Raw genomic sequence first — 17,041 nt, 5'->3', positions numbered from 1 at the left:
AAATAGAAATGTAGTGTTAGGAAATTGTGATAGTTTGAGTTATTTTTCTGTTAGTTTCCATTTAATTTATTTCTTTTGTCTTTGTTCTCTGGAAGGGTTTTCAAGGATGATGTTAAATAAAAGTGGTGAAAGAGGGCATCCTTGTCTTTTTCCAGTTCTTAAGAGAATTCATTCATTTTTTTTTCACCATTTAGAATGATGTTGTCCTTGGGTATAGCATATGTAGCATTTATAATGTTGAAGTATATAACTACTATTCATAGCTTTTTTTTTGAACATATGTTGATGCTGTATTTTGTGAAATGCTTTTTATGCATCAATTGAGATAATTATTATTCTCGTCTTTAATTCTATTGTTGTGATGAATTATGCTTATTGATTTCTTATTTATTTCCTAGGACCTTCTATCTTTGAATGTCTGGCTTGAAGTCAGCTGAGATCCCAATTTCCCCCCACTCCATATGTAATCTGATATTTTTTCTCCCAGCCCTTAAAATTCTATCCTTATTCTGTAAGTAATTTTCATTATAATGTCTTGGTGTGGGCCTATTCTAATTATATGCATTTAGTGTCCTGTAAACCTCTTCTATATGATTTTCCATTTCATTCTTCCGGGTTGGGAAATTTCCTGATATTATTTTATTGAAAAAATTGTGCATTCTTTTGGTTTATATCTCTGCTCTTTCATTCATTTCAATTAATCTCAAAACTTCTGCTTTTCATGTCATCTCATATGTTTTGGATGTTCTGGTCATGGTTTCTTAATACCTTCTCTGCATAGCTAGCTTCATTTTCAAGATTATGTATTTTGTCTCATTGCCTGAGGTTTTGTCTTCCAAGTGGTCTAGTCTTTTGCTGATTCTTCTATTGAGTTTTTATTTGATTTATTGATTTCTTCACTTTGAGGATTTCTACTGTTGTTTTATTCATTATTATTTTTATTTCAGAATCTCTGCCTTTTGAAGTGATCTGGAGGGTTGTCTTGAGCATAATGCTCCAATCTCTAGATTGCTGGAGTGAAAGAGGTAATGTAATTGGCAGAATTCCTGGAGGCAGTGTTTAGGTTGAAGTAGGCTCCAGACTCTTCACTGAACCCTATTGATTTGGAGATTTTAAATCAGCACACTTCCAGGGTCCAAGACTTACTGGTTCAGGCTGAAAGACTATACCCCAAGGATTTCACTTGGATTCCCTTTTTGTGGTGGGGATCCAACTGTTAGTCCCATACCTCACATGCAGACCCTATAGTTCCTGGTCTTGGATTCAGTCTCCAATTTCTTCCCCCTTGTTCTTCCAAATTCCTTACCAGAAGCATCTCTCTCACTAGTATTGTAAGGAGCCAGATTGGAGAGAGAGGTGTCTGGAGGCTGAACATGACCAGTAGTCTGTTAAGAGACTACCTCTCTCCATGTTTGATTTTCTCCTGGTCATGTAAGAACACTATATGTCATTCAGTGTGCGTTTATTTATTGGGCCTGTATTTCAGGCCAAACTTGGATTTACTAGGCATTGGTTTTGTCTGCTGCTAGCCTCTTTGCTGTGGCTGCAGAATGTTTCCTTATGATGTCCTCTGCACACTTCTTGGAGGGATGGTAGCTACTCTTCCTCAGCAGGATACTGGATACTACATCTTTCAGGTTTGTTGGACAATGTTGTTGATATCTAAATGCTGTTTCCAGATATGCTTTGGGTCTCCCAAGAACCCATACAGGCTATGTTGCCTGGGATTTTTTTTTTAAATTTTTTAAAATGTCCAACCCCCTGACTCTCCAAGTCACTCCTCACTGTTTTTTTTGAACCTATCTTGGAAAAGCTGTGTGTCTGCTTTTTTGTTTTCCCACCACAGAGCAACCGGGAAGGCAACCTCTCTATTCTGCCATCTTGGAAACCTCCCCCACAATAATTCTTTTTATTTGTTATTTTTAGTTATGCATAAAAGTAAAACTATTTGATCCTTTATACAAGCATGGAATACATCTTATTCTAATTAGGAAACCAATCTTGTGGATGTACACAATGTTGAAATTCACCATGTTGTATCCATATATGTACATAGGAATGTAATCAGATTCATTCTTTATTTCTATTCTACTTTTGTGTGTGTGTGTGTGTGTGTGTGTGTGTGTGTGTGCGTGCGCGCATGTGGGTTGGGGATTGAACCCAGGGCCTTGTGTATGCAAGAAAAGCACTCTACCAACTTAGCTGTATCCCCAGCCCTCTGTCTTCCTTTCTTCATTCTTTACCTAATCCAATAAACTTCTGTTTTTCCCCTCCCCACTCTCCCTTGTTATGGGTTAGCATTCACATATCAGAGAACATTCAATCTTTATTTTTTTAATTGGCTCTTTAATTTAGATGATGATCTCCAGATGCATCCACTTACAAGCAAATGTCACAAAGTTATTCTTCTTTATGGTCAAGTTATATTTCATTGTTTATATATATATATATTACAGTTTCTTCATCTATTCATCTTTCATTGGACATCTAGGTTGGCTCTTTAGCTTAGCTATTTTGAATTGTGTTGCTATAAATATTGGTGTGTCTGTGTCAATGTGATAGGTGATTTTTAACTCCTTTGTATATATACCACATAGTGCTATAACCAGGTTAAATTCCATTCCAAGTTTCTTTTTTTTTCAGAATCTCTATGCTACTTTCTAGAGTGGTTGCACCAATGTGCAAAAGAAATTGGAAGAAAACTGCAAAATTTTGAAAGCTATCTTTATTTTAATTTTATTTTTTTTTTAAAGAGAGAGTGAGAGAGGAAAGAGAGAGAGAGAGAGAATTTTTAATATTTATTTTTTAGTTCTTGGCAGACACAACATCTTTGTTGGTATGTGGTGCTGAGGATCGAACCCGGGCCGCACACATGCCAGGCGAGCGCGCTACCGCTTGAGCCACATCCCCAGCCCGAAGAAAGCTATCTTTAAAATGCTTTATGCTACACTACACATTAGAATAAATTCATAAATATATAGATAATAAACATTCATGTAATTCCATCTACTAGGAATTCTGATGCAGGAGGATTTCAAATTAAAGACTATCCTTAATAACTTAGGTTTCAATTCTTACTTTTTAGGAAAAAATGGCATTTTTTTTTTTGTACAGAAAAGAAAATGTTTTATCTTTTGTATAGTGTTTGAAATTTTAATTGTGATCAAAACCACAAATAAAACTTGCTGTTTTCAATATCTCAAATATACTTAGTTCAAATTGTTATATAATGTCTTTAGAAATTTTACATCTCAAAAAAATGAAATCTCATAAAAACAAGGTTTATTTATATTCCCTCATCTCAAACACCATTCACCATTTTCTTAAGATTTTTTTTTAAGTTTAGCTATCTTATTTATATTAGTAGAACAGTTCAGTATTTTTCTTTTTAAAAATTATTTATTTATTTTTAGTTTTAAGTTGACACAATATCTTTATTTTATTTTTATATGGTGCTGAATATTGGACCCTGTGCCTCACGCATGCTTGGTGAACACTGTTTTACTGAGTCACAACCCCAGACCCACTTCAGTAGCTTCTAGTGACTTATTTCTTTTTAGAAAATCTGCTTTATGTTTTTCCTTATTATAGATTTTACAAAATTTTCTCCCTTTTTGGACTTGAAAAATATTCTGTAGTTTATATATTCTAAATTTTCTTATTTACTCATTTCAAGGAGTATTTGGTTTGCTTTGACATGATGTCTCTTTTGAATAATATTTTAACAATTGCAAATGTCTTAATTTGCCATAAACTTTTGGGTTTACTACCATACTCACTTAGGATTCTATATGCCTAGTGGTCTAACTTGTTGCCAGTATTAACTATTGAATATTGTAGCTTTGTAAGTGAGAAAAGAGCATTGTTCGGATTTGTTTGTGTTTTGAATATTTTTGAGTTATTCATAACAATTTGTAGAATATCTTTTTTATCTTTTTGGGAAAAATAACATTTGGAGTTTAATAGATATTGCATGAACTCTCAGATAACTTTGAGGAGTAGAAATCTTTTAATTTTGCCCTCCAATTCATGAAAAAGACCAAATGAACTAATTGTGAAATATTTATGCATTTTCTAACATCACTTTCACTTTTTTAAAAAATACTTTTTAGTTGTAGTTGGACATAATATCTTTATTTATTTCTATGTGGTGCTGAGGATTGAACCCAGTGCCTCACAGGTGCAAGGTGGGTGCTCTACCACTGAGCTACAATCCCAGACTCACTTTCAATTTTGATTTTAATTTTATTCCATAATGTATAGGAAATGTTAATATTTTCATATTTTTAAACTTTTTATAACTGGAGTTATTCTATCCAGTATAATATTTCATTTGCTATTGAAAACAATACTTTTGTAAATGTAATTTGTTTAAAATAGTTTTTCTGAGTCTTTCTTTTTTTTCTGTTTGGTGATTCCCAATTTGTTTGACTTTATAAGAGGCTACAATGTTATTTTGTACTACAATTTATTTCCTATTTTTTTGTCTAATTTTTTCAATGTTTGCTTTCTATATTAGGGAAGTATGATGTGAGTTACAAGTGTTCATATTGTTATTGTAGTAATGTAGGGGGGGGAAAGTTTCCATTTTTAAGTTTAATTAATGTATTTTGGTAATGGGGATTGAGGCCAAGGGTGCTGAACCACTGCTCCACATCTCTGGTCCTTTTTATATTTTATTTTGAGACATAATTTCCCTAACTTGCTTGGGGCTTTTCTCAGTTGGTGAGACTGGTTTGAACTTTCAATCCTGTGTCAGCTTCCTTAGCTGCTGGGTTTACAGGTGTGTGCCATAGCACCTAGCTACTTTCATCTTAATTTAATTTTCTAGTTCACCTGTCACAGTTTTCTATATTAAAAACTGTTTTATCCTATGTAACTGTTATTTCAAACTATGTTTTTCATATTATAATTTTGTTATTCCTCTTTTCTTTTGGTTAATGTTGTATGCAGTATTCTCATTTTTTTTGCATTTTATTTGTGTTTTTACCCTTAAAGCATTGTATACACTATATACAATAGTATTTTTTAGATTAAATTCTATTAGTCAAGCTTTGTGATTTGATTGGTGTTTTATAATGCTGCAGGTACAATCAAACAATTTTCTAAAAGTGAAGAACTTATTACACCTGACAGAGTTTTCTACATTTCTTATAATTGATTATTCCACTTTTCTTAATCAGTTAATTTGTGGTTCATTGATTTTCAGACTGACATGCTTTGATTTCTTTCCCATATCCCTTTGCATATTGTATGGCTGTTTATTTTGTAACTCACATGAGATTTTATAAAGATTACATTATGGGGCTGGGGTTGTGGCTCAACGGTAGAGTGCTTGCCTCACATGTGTGAGGCACCGGGTTCAATTCTCAGCACTGCATATAAATAAATGAATAAAATAAAGGTCTGTTAACACTAAAAAATAATTTTTAAAAAATTTCATTAAATTTACACTGTATTTTGAGCTAGTAATAAATTAAATTTGATTTATTATAAAATTTTGTTTTTTTCATATATACTTTCACAATTTTGATAATTTTACAATTATTTTAATATTGCATATACATTAACAAGTTTATATTAATTTTTATGCTTTTGTCTTTCAAAGTGTATGGCCAGATTAAGTGTTTTGTCTTTGAAAGTGATGTTTTTTCCCCAAGAGAACTTTAAAATTTCATGTAATTTGTGTTGCTGTACAGATTTATTTTTCATTATAATGGATTATTTTAGTAATTTTAGAGGACAGATCTAGTGGTGATGCTCTTTGGAGGCATTTATATATGTTAAAAGTGTTTATTTTTCTTCGCTATTTACAGATCAAATATTGTCAAAAAGGTAAAAGAAAAAAAAATGCCAACCAAGAACATATATCCAGAAATCCGTTCTGTATTGTAAATCTTCCTAAGGAATTGCATAATAATCATATAGAAATACGTTTCTAGGCTTTCCATCTTTTTTTGTGACCTTAAGTATTTGTCTTTTTGAATTTTATGGAGGTACTAGCGATTGAACCCTGGGGTACTTAACCACTGAGCAACATATCCAAACCTTTTTTTTTTAAAATTGTTTAGTCAGGTTCTCACTTCGTTGTTCTTGATCAGTTGCTGAGGCTGGCTTTGAACTTGTGATTCTCCTGCATCAATCTACCAAATCATTGGTTTTGCATAGGCATGTATCTATTACCACCCTGCCCAGCTCTTTGTGAGTTTTTAGTCTTTGATGAAAACCTGCTTTGAGTCTTTTCATGTCCCCCCCCTCCACACCCCCCCGCCAGTTGGAGGTAATTGGGCTTCTTAGATTTTGATTTTGGGTTTATACCTCATGTTTATAAAAAAAAACCTTTTTTTTTTACATGATTTCATGAACTTGGGGCTTACCTCAATCTTATGAAGCTCCTGGCTCAGTCTCCCAAGTTGCTGGGATTATAGCTGTGCACATTAACCCTTGATCTTAAAATATAAAATTCTTCAAATATAAAATTTTATACTTTTCAAATATAAAATTTCTGCTTGTATCAATAATTTTTCTCTTATTTTTGTTCAGTTTTTTTGTATTCTGGTTTAGCTCACTAAACTTATTTTAAATTTTTATTTTCTATACTTCAGGTAATTCATAACTCTCAGTTTTCTAATGTTTAATTCCTGCTGCTTTAGTTTGTTACATTGGTTAAGCCTTGTTTTCATTTATATGTGTGTGTGTGTGTGTGTGTGTGTGTGTGTGTGTGGTGTATTATTTTTAATTGGTTTGTCCATTTGAAAATCAGCCAACGATGGATTTTATAGTCATTTTGGTAAATAGTTTGAATGTTATCAAAAAATAGACAAGAGTGATGCATACTGTCAATCCCAGCTAATTTAGAAGCCATACAAATGTTTCAAGTTTGGGACAAGTTATAACAATTTAGTGACTAACAAGTTTAAAAGGGCTTGTTTCATAACTTAGTGGTACAGTATCCTTGGGCTTAATCTCAAAAACCATATATAATAAAAGTTAAAAGTAGACGTTTATGTGAACTCGAAATGCAAATCTTAATTATGTGTCCGCAGGAGATTTAATCAACATGTTCAAGCGATATCTCCACTGTTTATTGCAAGCATCATTTACAATAGTATAGTTATGAACTCACCCTATGTGCCCATTGATGATTGATTGAGAAAAATATGGAATTGTTCTTATTAGTTGTAAAAAATCTTGTCATTTATTGTGAAATAAAGCAGATCAAAAAAATTCAGTTGCAGGAGCATCTGAGTTTGGAACCAACTCAGATGAGTAAATTGATATTCTCAGGCACTGTGTTTGGTGTAGCGTTGTTCTACATCTGCACTATTTTATTTTAATGGGCATAAGAAGGTTGAGAGTTGTGTTGGACCACATGAGTGTAGCAAATGTATTGTGCTGTATTCCTGATAAATGCTAATAGAATGAACAAGTGTTTTCTAAGCACAAAATGATTATTATAAGAAATAATACAGGTTTTCATTCACTGGATATATATATACTCAAAAATACCATGGTATAACTAGCAATACATAAAGTTTAATTTGTCAATGAAATAAGTCAGTAAATAACAAAAATTTAAAAAATCCAAAGCAACTCATTTACCTTAATCGTCATGTGTTGAGTGTCATCTGTGTAATACAGATATAGGCTATGCCATGTTTTTAATTGTCTCTCAAACTTGTTTTTATTGTGAATTTTCTCAAGACATGTATTTTTCCAATTAAAAATTTTGTCCATATATAGTTTTAAAGAGTCCATAGAGCTCTGTTGAATATATTTTGTCATCTAAATATCTATTTTCTCCAGGACCCTTATCGTGAAAGATAGAAACCAGTTTTTAGAGAGTCCCCAAGAAAGTCACATATGTTTGCATTTATTTTACATTTCCCTTTTTTCACTGAGAGAAGAGAGTAGGTAGATTTTTTCCTAATTGTACAGTGCTATATTACAAATAAGGAAAGACTATGTTTGACAAGTAACACAGTATCCCTCCCTAGAGAGGGAAATTATATTATACTCCTTAGTAATGGACTCATCTTGTTTACCATTTTTGGGAAGCTATCCATGGACTGTGCTAGAACTAAAACATTGTTGAAGCCATTAGGCAATGAAGTCTGGGGGTGGGGTGTGGTATGGTGTAAAATTTTTCTTGTTTCAACAGGGTCTTAGAGCCACCAAAGCAGCGGGGGAAATTTAATGGGATTCAAATTATACCCTATTTTGGGGGCAGTTAGATCCACGTAATCCAAACCAAAATATAAGAATTCATATTTCTGTTCTTTTTAAACATTAAAAGGGTTAAAATCCGCTTGCTTCATGCATGGCCTAAACTCACCTTTTGTTCAAAGGTTGGTAGAATCAGTTTGTACTGAGGCCCTGTCCTCTACTGATTGGGTTACCCCGGTGAAAGCTTTCCTTTTAAGATGTGAATATTTGTTGTGGAAATCTAATTGGATGGAATTTTGTTCTGAGCAGGCAGAGATAAACAGAATGCATAGAGTATATATCACTTTAGAATAATCAGATAAGTGTATGTGCAATAAGGGAACGAAGGTAATTACCTACTAAGACAGGGGAAAAAAATTGGATTTTAGCCAGATCTGGCTATCTCACTCTCCTCAAAGTCCTTGACTGCATTACATGGTTTTGTGATTTTCAATTACTCATTAAGGTAGAACATGAGTCTTACATTTGGTTGGATCTGAGCCTTCTATTATTGTAAACTCCTTTTCTATCCAATAGCATAGTTGGCTCTGGCAATCTTCCAATATTTTTAAAATAGCTTTTGCTTATTTTCCTAGTCAAGTAGGAAGTCATCATTCTCATGATAATGTTGTTCAGTTTGGTCTTGTAACTTCATTTATTTTTTGAAGAAATTGTATGTGCTCATCCAGTAGCCACAGCAATGGCAGTTTTTACTGATTGCTCAAGTTCAGGAAAAGCAGATTTCTGTAGCCGTGCTCATACTGAGATAATACAGACAACATAAACTACTCAACAGTGAGCAGAACTTCAAACCCTCATATGCTTTACTTCATTTTACTAATGAGCCAGTTAGTGTTTTATAGTGATAGTGTATATATTGTGGGAGTTCCTAAACATTTTGAAACAGCTAGTATTGTAAATATACCACCAAAAGCATCATTTCATTTGTTCCATACTTTACAAAAGACAATTCAAATGCATCAAAAATCTTCATTGGCCATATCAGAGCACATTCTATAGAAGCTTCCAGATCCTTTGTCATCAGTTAATGATAATATTGAAATGCTTATTGCTGCTTGTAAACAAATATCTTTATTTGATTTTGTAGAAGCCTCACACATTTTACATCATCAGAATGCTTCTAGTTTACATTAAAAAAATCTGTAGGGAAGAAGCTTATCAAGTTGTTTGCCAGTATTCATAATGTGTTATACATATTCTGTCTTCACCAACAGGGGATAATCCCCATTCTTTATTGCCAAATCAGCTATGTCAAATGTATGTAACTCACATGCTTCAGTTCGGCAAAAATTATTATGTTCATATTATTGTGAATACTTGTTCTTAATTCATCTTTGCCTCTGCAAAGATAAATTCAGCATATTATTTCTCATTGCCTATGGGCTTTTGCAGCATTACACTGTCATTCACAGATTAAAACTGATAATGCTTTAGCTTCAACTAGTTCTTCTTTCAAGTTTTGTCACCAATTTCATGTTAATTATAAAACAGGCATTCCTTATAATCCTCAAGATCAAGCCATTGTAGAGTGGGCTCACTTATTTATTAAGCTACAATTACACAAAAAAGGGGGGATAAGACCCCACTAAATAACCTTAATCATGATTTTTTTTTGGTTCTAAATTTTTAAAATTGTGATTCTGAAGGCCATAGTGCTGCTGAGACAAGTCTTCCACTGTAACAGGTCTGTTGATCCAAGTTTGGTGGAAAGATTACAAACAGGATAGTGCAAAGGACCAGATTCAGTGATAATAGGGGGTGGAGATCATGTTTGTGTTTTCCCAGAAGGTTCATTTTGTCCTATTCGGGTACTGAAACGTGCCATCAAACATGGACCTAGAGCCAACATTCAAATGACTAAAATTTAAACCAGAGATGTCAATCCTCACCCCAGCAGGAATAGGAAGGTAATATGGAGGAAAAGGATGAGCATGGATGGCCCTGCCATGCAAACACTCAAACTGCCAGTGTGTAAGCAACTGAAGAATCTTATCCAAAAGGCTGAGCAAATGGTTCAACAAAAAGGAGATATTAAATCTCCAACCACAATGTTTGTGGTCATGATAACTCTATTGAATTGTCAAGGGATGTGGGGTCCATGTAGAAACTCATTGGACCTATTTTCCATATCCACCTGTAGTACACATGGTGGTGTGGACTGGAGAATCCATCCCAATATTTACTAATGATACTGATATGATGGAATGTTTTACGGATATTCACATTACACCCATCCATGTAACTGGATTTCATTATATTGGCTACAATGAGCAGTTACCTATATGCGGGTTTCATGATAAACATGCTGGCTGTTTAAAACTATCTTTTGAGGGAAAGAGTATATGGGGGACCTAGACCAGCCAATCATGCTGGCCCATGGGACTTAAGATTATATGTCAGGACACTTATTAAAATAGTACGTTCTCATAACAAGCCAGTCATTTCCATGGAACATTTACCAATACCTTACTGCTCCAATTGTTCTGCAATAGAATTTTGTACCTTTCCTAAATGAATGAAATGTGCAAATGTCATGCCAGTACAACATAAAGTTTCTAGAAATAGTGATTATATTTTTGGATTGGTCTCCAAGAATTGGCAAAGGACATCCCTGTAAGGATGCCATGACTCCTGGCAGTTTTATTGGTAATGTTCTAACTTCCAGTGGAGTTGGTATTTTAAAAGATCTCTGATGTTTAATTGCAGCCTGAGATTTTCTACATTATATAAATGGCCCTCTGCCTGACTTTGTAGGCTAGAATTGCAAATAGGTTTTATGCTATGGCCTGTGAGACTGTATTCAATCTCCTTATGCTTTAAACCTTGAAATATGTTTCAACATATTATGCATCATGTATTATTGGAATCATATGTTTGCTACTAGTTCTTTTTTGTGTCATGATGATAGGTTGGTGGGCCCTCAGAACAAGGATCCAGGATCCTTAAATAACTGCCCATCATTTGCATTTAAAAAATAAATAAGGGGGATATGCAGAAAACCCCCTGTGAGCTGTGTGGGAACTAAAACAACATTGAAGCCATTAGGTAGGAAAGTCTTGTGTCTGGAAATCTCAGGAGAAATCCTGCTGTTTTGAGAATGTGTGGCTTATGTGGCTTCCTACATAGCTCCGTTACAGTTCAGAACAGCATCAGTGATGGGCATGACCCATTAAGAGCGAAACAAACTGCCTACCCTCACCCATATCCTAATATTGTGTGAAAAAGAAAGTACAAAGACAAGAATCCTCCCACACTGAAATCTTAATACCTATGAATTCCCTTTGATCTATACTGCTATAAATACAGCAAGTGCTGGCTCTATCTTTGTTGGGTGCCACCCCCTTATGATTGGCTTAACCCATCATTGCACCAACTTTGTAAAACATTTTTTCTCTTTTGTGTGTATATTATGGTTTTAGTTTCATAGGTTTTATTTCTCAGCCCACCCATCTCTCCAACAGAAACACCCATGTGGGATGTGAGCAAGAACATGTACTCTAATATGGTTTTGGTAGTTCTCACAATGTAATTTTGTCTGTACACTTTTACTTAGTTTATGTATTTCTAGATTAATGATGGCATTGTATTTATTAAACTGTTCTCCTGCTGATGTCCCGACAGTGCTATAATTTCATATGGTACATTTGCAAAATATATTCACCTCAGTCTATTAAGTAATACCAATTTTACTTATATTTATTTCAGCCATGACTTCTCATCATACTGAAGAATTTTCACCAGAGCAGGGCATAACATATTTATTACAAAAAGTAATAAAGGCAAGATATGGGAATTGCAACCTTGACTATTTACCACCAAGAAAATTATGGGAAACTATAAGTGAGAGTGAAGTTCAAAAATCATATTATAAGGGACAAAACCAACTATCAGTGACTGTTCATAATGAAAATTTTACTGGTAACAGATATCAAGAACAATTAATATCTCAGAAAATACTGCTATTTATGCTTGTTACTTTTCAAGAACTCTGTATGTCCTTAAGAATAAATCCACAGCAATTTTGGAAGCATATATTTTCTCTGAAAGAAAATATGGAAAATCTGAGAAGACATCTAGTCCATGCTTCAATTTTTAACTTGACCAATTTCAAATGTAGCTTTGAGTTAAACTTCCTTTGGAACATTTCTGTAGACAAGAGATTTAAAACTAAAGGACTATCTTCTAAACGTGATTATTTTGAGAGTTTCTTTACAAAGTGTCCGTTAGTTGACAATAAACAGATAATTCCTTCATGTGCTGAAGCATACAATTTTAACACTTGTGGGATTGTCCCTACTTACCCACTATTGTTTAATGAAAATTCAGATACAGATTTCTGGAAAACTTTCTACATATGTATTGAAACAAGTAACATCTTTAGCCAGGTCTCTACCCCAGGTTATTACCAGCATATGTATATTGCTGATAAAAATTATGAATATGAAGAGCCTCATAGAAAGTTTATCATTGGTCACAATGCCAGAAAACATCTGTATACTCATTTTCCAAAGATATTTTGCAAAGATAAAAAGCATGGTAGTTTTTCTCTTCAGTGCTTAAAACTTGTTACCCATCCAAATATTCATAAGCAAGACAAATCTTACAAATACGAGACATATGAAACAGCTCTTAATCCACTTGCAGTCCTCATTCAATACAAGAAAATTTGTACTGGGAAAGAACCCCAAAACTTTAAAAGTTGTATCAAAGTATCTGATTGCTCAACTCTTAGTAAATACCACATATACTACGGCAGTGATAAACCCTGCATGTTTAAAGAATATGACAAAACTTTTAATCAGAAATCACTCCCTGTCAAGCATCAGAGCATCTATGCCCAAGAGAAGCCCTGTAATTGTAAAGCAAGTCTCAAGTTTAACAATTTCTCAACCATTTATCTATCCTTGAGATGTCATAACAGTGACAAATTCTGCAAATGTAAAGAATGTGGCCAAGCTTTTAATCAAAGCTCAGTTGTTGTATCCCAGAAAATTGATGTTAATGAGAGCTCTGAGAAATGTAAAGAAAGTTCCAAAGCCTTACGACAAAATTCAACCCTTACTCCAAACCAAAGGGATCATTCTGGAGAGAAGACTTACAAATGTGAAGTATGTGGCAAAGCTTTTAATCGAAGATCTCTTGTTATTCAACACCAGAAAATTCATACTGGAGAGAAACCATACAAATGTAAAGAAATTGACAAAGTTTTTAATGAAAGATTACTGCTGACTGAACATCACAGAAAACATACTGGAGGGAAGCCCTACAAATGTAAAGAATGTAACAATGCTTTTAATCGAAAATCAGACCTTACTAAACACCAGAAAATTCATACTGAAAAGAAGCCCTACAAATGTAAAGAATGTAGCAAAGATTTTAATCGAAAATCAGATCTTAATAAACACCAGAAAGTTCATACTGGAGAGAAGCCCTACAAATGTAAAGAATGTGGCAAATGTTTTATTCAAAGATCAATACTTACATATCACCTGAGAGTTCATACTGGAGAGAAGCCCTACACATGTAAAGAATGTGGCAAATCTTTCAGGCACTATTCAAGCATTTTCAAACACCTGAGAATTCATACTGGGGAGAAGCCCTACAAATGTGAACAATGTGGCAAATCATTTAATCAAAAATATAATCTTGTTCAACACCAGATAATCCATACTGGAGAGAAACCATATAAATGTAAAGAATGTGGCAAAGGTTTTAATTATAGATCAGTGCTTGTTGAACACCGTAGAATTCATACTGGAGAGAATCCCTACAAATGTAAAGAATGTGGCAAAGCTTTTAGGCGTCATTCCAGCATTATCAAACACCTGAGAAGTCATAGTGGAAAGAAGCCCTACAAATGTGAACAATGTGGCAAATGTTTTAGTCAGAAATCAAATCTGGTTCAACACCAGAGAATTCATAATGGCGAGAAACCATACAAATGTGAAGAATGTGCCAAAGTTTTTAGTCAAAAATCACTACTTAATGATCACCGTAGAATTCATACTGGAGAAAATCCCTACAAATGTAAAGACTGTGGCAAGGCTTTTAGGCAATATTCATGCATTTTCCAACACCAGAAAATTCATACTGGAGAGAAGCCCTACAAATGTAAAGAATGTGGCAAAGCTTTTAAGCAAAATTCAGCATTTACTAATCACCAGAGAATCCACACTGGAGAGAAGCCCTACAAATGTAAAGAATGTGGCATGGCTTTTGCCCAAAGATCAGCACTTACTAGACATCACAGAATTCATACTGCAGAGAAGCCCTACAAATGTAAAGAATGTGGCAAAGCTTTTAAGCATATTTCAGCATTTACTAATCACCAGAGAATCCACACTGGAGAGAAGCCCTACAAATGTAAAGAATGTGGCAAAGCTTTTAGGCATCATTCAAGCATTATCAAACATCGGAGAATTCATACTGGAGAGAAACCCTACAAATGTAGAGAATGTGGCAAATCTTTTAGGCATCACTCAAGCATTATCAAACACCAGAGAATGCATACTGGAGAGACACCCTACAAATGTGAACAGTGTGGCAAAACATTTCATCAGAAATCAAACCTTGTTCGACACCAGAGAATTCATACTGGAGAGAAGCCGTACAAATGTAAAGAATGTGACAAATCTTTCAGTGAAAGGTCAGTGCTTGTGGAACACCACAGAATTCATACTGGACATAATCCCTATAAATGTAAAGAATGTGGTAAATCCTTTAGGCATCGTTCAAGCTTTATCAAACACCGGAGGATTCATACTGGAGAGAAGCCCTACATATGTAAAGAATGTGACAAAGCTTTTAATCAAAAATCAGGCCTTGTTCAACACCAGAGAATTCATACTAGAGAGACGAAATATGTTTAAAAATTGTTTGAAATGGCAACATTTTAAATGAAAGGTTCTTGCTTACTGACCATAGGAGAGTTTATACTAGACAGAAGATCTATGAATGAAAACAATGTGGATGAACTATTAGCAAAAGTTCAGTCTTTCAATATCTCTAATGAACATAGATGCAAAAATCCTCAATAAAATTCTGTCAAATCGAATACAAAAACATATCAAAAAGATTGTGTACTATGATCAAGTGGGATTCATTCCAGGGATGCAAGGTTAGTTCAACATATGGGAATCAAGAAATGTAATTCATCGCATCAATAGATTTAAAGATAAGAATCATATTATCATCTCTATAGATGCAGGAAAAAAACATTTGACAAAATACAACACCTCTTTAGGTTCAAACATATTTGTAAAGGCTATCTACGCTAAGCCTCAGGCCAACATCATTCTAAATGTAGAAAAATTGAAGGCATTCCCTCTAAAATCTGGTACAAGACAGGGATGCCCTCTCTCACCACTTCTATTCAACATAGTTCTTGAAACACTGACCAGAGCAATTAGACGAGAGAAATTAAAGGAATAACTAAAGGACAAGAATAACTTAAACTTGCACTATTTGCTGATGATATGATTTTATACCTTGAAGACCCAAAGAACTCCACCAGAAAACTTCTAGAACTAGTAAGTGAATTCAAAAAAATAGCAGGATATAAAACCAACACCCATAAATCAAAGGCATTCCTGTATATCAGAAACAAATCCTCTGAGAAGGACATGAGGAAAACTACCCCATTGACAATAGCCTCAAATAAAATAAGATACTTGGGAATCAACAAAAGAGGTGAAAGATCTATACAATGGAAAGTACAGAACCCTAAAGAGAGAAATAGAAGAAGACCTTAGATGGAAAGATCTACCTTGCTCATGGATAGGCAGAATTAATATTATCAAAATGACCATTCTACCAAAAGCACTATACAGGTTCAATACAATTCTGATCAAAATCCCAATGGCATTCCTCATAGAAATAGAAAATGCAATCCTGAAATTCATCTGGAAAAATAAGAGACCCAGAATAGCTAAAGCAATCCTAAGCAAGAAGAGTGAAGCAGTTGGTATTGCTATACCAGACCTTAAATTATACTACTGAGCAATAGTAACAAATAGCATAGTACTGGCTCCAAAACAGGCCGGTAGAGCAATGGTACAGAATAGAGGACATAGAGAATATCTCACAAAATTACAATTATCTTATATTAGACAAAGGTGCCAAAAAATGCACTGTAGAAAAGATAGTATCTTTAACAAATGGTGCTGGGAAAACTGGAAATCCATATGCAACAAAATGAAACTGAACCCCTGTCTCTCACTATGCACAGAACTTAACTCAAAATGGATCAAGGACCTAGGAATTAAACCAGAGACTCTGCATCTAATAGAATAAAAGTAGATCCTAATCTTTATCACGTGGGATTAGGCCCCAACTTCTTTAATGAGACTCCTATAGCACAAGAATGAAAACCAAGAATCAATGAATAGGATGGATTCAAACTAATAAGGTTTTTCTCAGGAAAAGAAACAATCTGAGGTGAACAGAGAGCCTACATTCTGGGAACAAATTTTTACCCCTCACACATCAGATAGAGCACTAATCTCCAGGATATAATAAAGAATTCAAGAAGCTAAGCACCAAAACAAAAACAAGGAAAAAACCCATCAATAAGTTGGCCAAGGACCTAAACAGACACTTCTCAGAAGAGGATATACAATCAATCAACAAATCTATGAAAATATGCTCATCATCTCTAGCAATCAGAGAAATGCAAATCAAAACTATTCTAAGATATCATCTCACTCCAGTTAGAATTGCACCTATCATGAAAACAAACAACAACAAGTGTTGGTGAGAATTTAGAGAAAAAGGTACACTCATACCCTGCTGGTGGGACTGCAAATTGGTGCAGCCA

The 17,041-nt window shown here is 34.1% G+C and overlaps 1 protein-coding gene across 3 annotated transcripts in view; it reads left to right on the top strand.

Moving 5' to 3' along the window:
* The window catches only part of LOC308643750 (zinc finger protein 283-like), a 123,812-nt gene that overhangs the window by 94,593 nt on the left and 12,178 nt on the right, over positions 1-17,041 (top strand). Inside the window, exon 3 of one of the 3 annotated variants that reach the window (XR_014020800.1) lies at positions 11,932-12,218. The exons of 1 other annotated variant lie outside the window; for it this stretch is intronic. Coding sequence is in view for 1 of the 2 variants with exons in the window: in XM_081283891.1 (XP_081140017.1) it covers positions 5,817-5,839 (23 nt within the window). In the remaining variant the exon portion in view is untranslated. Of the gene's footprint in view, positions 1-5,816; positions 6,431-11,931; positions 12,219-17,041 lie in introns of those variants that run through there. One more of the 3 variants, XM_081283891.1, reaches the window with a different exon arrangement.

The sequence above is a fragment of the Spermophilus citellus genome (genome assembly GCF_964194105.1).
Source record: "Spermophilus citellus genome assembly, chromosome: 3".
NCBI lineage: Eukaryota > Metazoa > Chordata > Mammalia > Rodentia > Sciuridae > Spermophilus > Spermophilus citellus.
Note: the sequence above shows the minus strand (reverse complement) of the source record. Positions and strands in the feature narration are given on the sequence as shown.